Source organism: Phytophthora parasitica (assembly GCF_000247585.1).
Source record: "Phytophthora parasitica INRA-310 unplaced genomic scaffold supercont2.29, whole genome shotgun sequence".
Lineage (NCBI taxonomy): Eukaryota > Oomycota > Peronosporomycetes > Peronosporales > Peronosporaceae > Phytophthora > Phytophthora nicotianae.
Window position 1 is genome coordinate 168,636 of NW_008649015.1, and position 2,189 is coordinate 170,824.

Below are 2,189 nucleotides of genomic sequence, written 5' to 3' on the forward strand. Positions count from 1 at the left end.
TTCCCACATGCGTCGCCAGTCGGATCCTCGACAATGTTTTGCTCGGGGTGCTTGCAGGCAGCGGCCTGGAGCTCGCACGGGTTGCCATAACCGATACCGTCAGAGCCACAGACGGGCATCACAACGGCAGGACAGATATCCGAGCATTCCTTGGCAGTGGAGCCATCGTTCCTAATAACGCGGAGGTCCTTCCACTCAGGAGAGGGTGTTTCATTGTGACACTTTGCGCGCTTCATGTAGCACTCATTCGAGTACGTGTTGCCCTCGTCATCACCGACGGGATCATACACGTCGAGGCAGTACTCGGGGCAGTCGATCTCATCGCGGCTCGATGCAGGGTTAATGACCTGCGGTTGTTGAGCGTGGACAATGGCGAGGGCGACGGCCAGAATCGTAAAAGCAACCGCTGACTTCATGGTAAAATGGCTCTAAAAAGGGGAAAGTGTGTTGCGCTTGGTAAATTGAAGAATGATTTCGATTAACATTGCCACCGCGGTCGCCGTTGCAGTGAGGCAGCCGTGATTAAAATTCGTGATAGGAAATTACAACGCCACAAGTTGTCGGTAAAGAGCGCTTATGCTGGATTACCCACTTTCAAAATCGCATCATCATGAGTGAAAATCCACGGCCCACGCTCGCACAGCAATCTGACCCTTTCGGAACCTCCTTATACCGGTAAGCTGGACTAGGGTGGGCAGGCCCGCACACGAAAACTCTGCTGCTGTCTTGCTCAAAAGGGTTAAACATTTCATTTGCACTACAGTATCCAAGCAAAGTCAACCCCGCTGCAATGATGACGAACTCCGTGGTGATGCTGCACCAACACACGTAATCAACAATGCACCATCATGCTCACCGGATGCATGTTTGCAAGAAGATTCGGTCCAAGCAAAGCACGTCGTCATAATGAAAGGATAGACTGCATTGTTTGCTCATGAGTTGCTTGGATAGGTGTTGTTTGCTCATGACGAGCTACTTGGACCGAATACACCATAGAGAGGTGCTCCAGTTTTTGTGATCGGTGCCCAATTCCGCTCTTAATTGCAACATTCTCGAATTCCTACAATATGTTGGAAGCTGACAGCTTTCCGGGCTTTTGAAACGAGGTCCTATTTGAGGCCGAAGGGCTGTTACAGGTCCAACACAGGAGGATGCAGGTACTCACCTGTTCGCCCGTGTGTTGCTTATTCTCGAAGTAGCAGAACGCTAGAAGACAAGCCATGAGTGATAACAAAGTGGACGCGATGGAGACCAAACTGCGCGAAATGTTTGAGGTGCGATCGGGTTATCGTGACGAGCACAGTCAGGCAGCGTTACTTGCCAAGCACTTCCGCAGCTTTGACCGAGACGGCTCGGGTGTCGTCGACTTTGACGAATTCGTTCGTGCCATGTTGTCGCTCAACTTCGTCGGTGTCCAAGCTGAGACTGAAGCCTTATTTGATCGCTACGACGCGGATCTGGACGGTATACTAAGCTACGCCGAGTTCGCTCAAGCCATCACGGGATGTTCTGGACGTGTTCTGCTGAATGGACGAGTTCGATCGCTTCTGGAAAGGATACGAGAAGGCATTCTGGAAGCTGGTGGCAAGAACGGCATTAGAACATTGGGCGTGATTTTACGTCGAATGGACCAGAATGGCAACGGAATGGTCGAGTTTGAGGTATGTTCATGTAGAACTGAGTATTGATACGATTCCATTCTCACGCGAAAATGTTGATACTACGCAGGAATTTCGCGATGGCATCGCACATTTGGGGGGTAGTGACGCCGGTCCAGAAGAATTAGAGCGCACCTTCCGGTGCTTTGATCGCGACCAAAGTGGCAAGATCACTGTTGACGAGCTTATGCGTGGGCTTCGGGTAAGCACTAGGTACCTTTTACTAGTCTAAATACATGCTAAGTAGCTCGGTGGCAGGGATCAATGCCTAAGCGCCGTATCCTGCTAGTGAAGAAGGCGTTTGCGTTGCTGGATACGTCTGGAGATGGCAAAGCTACACTTGAAGAAGTTGAGCGTCTGTACGATGCCTCACAACATCCTGAAGTCCTCGCGGGACGGATGAAGCCTCGGGACGCGATGCTTGAAATGATGAGCGCTTTCGAGCAGTCCGACTCGCGTGGCGATGGAGTTATCACTTGGCACGAGTTCCTCGAATACTACAAAGATCTGAGTGCTGGTATCTCCAACGAC

At 51.1% G+C, this 2,189-nt stretch overlaps 2 protein-coding genes across 2 annotated transcripts in view; one reads left to right on the plus strand and one right to left on the minus strand.

Annotated features, from left to right (window-relative positions):
- Positions 1-416, minus strand: part of PPTG_11978 (hypothetical protein) — a gene marked incomplete at both ends in the record, with an annotated part of 3,185 nt that extends 2,769 nt beyond the window's left edge. Inside the window, one exon of the mRNA XM_008908155.1 lies at positions 8-416. Coding sequence (XP_008906403.1) covers positions 8-416 — 409 coding nt within the window. The remainder of the gene's footprint in view (positions 1-7) is intronic.
- A 131-nt stretch (positions 417-547) lies between these two features.
- Positions 548-2,189, plus strand: part of PPTG_23060 (hypothetical protein) — a gene marked incomplete at its 3' end in the record, with an annotated part of 4,782 nt that continues 3,140 nt past the window's right edge. The window contains exons 1-3 of the mRNA XM_008908156.1: positions 548-1,661; positions 1,729-1,860; positions 1,917-2,126. Of these exons, the coding sequence (XP_008906404.1) occupies positions 1,221-1,661; positions 1,729-1,860; positions 1,917-2,126 (783 nt within the window). The 5' untranslated portion in view covers positions 548-1,220. The remainder of the gene's footprint in view (positions 1,662-1,728; positions 1,861-1,916; positions 2,127-2,189) is intronic.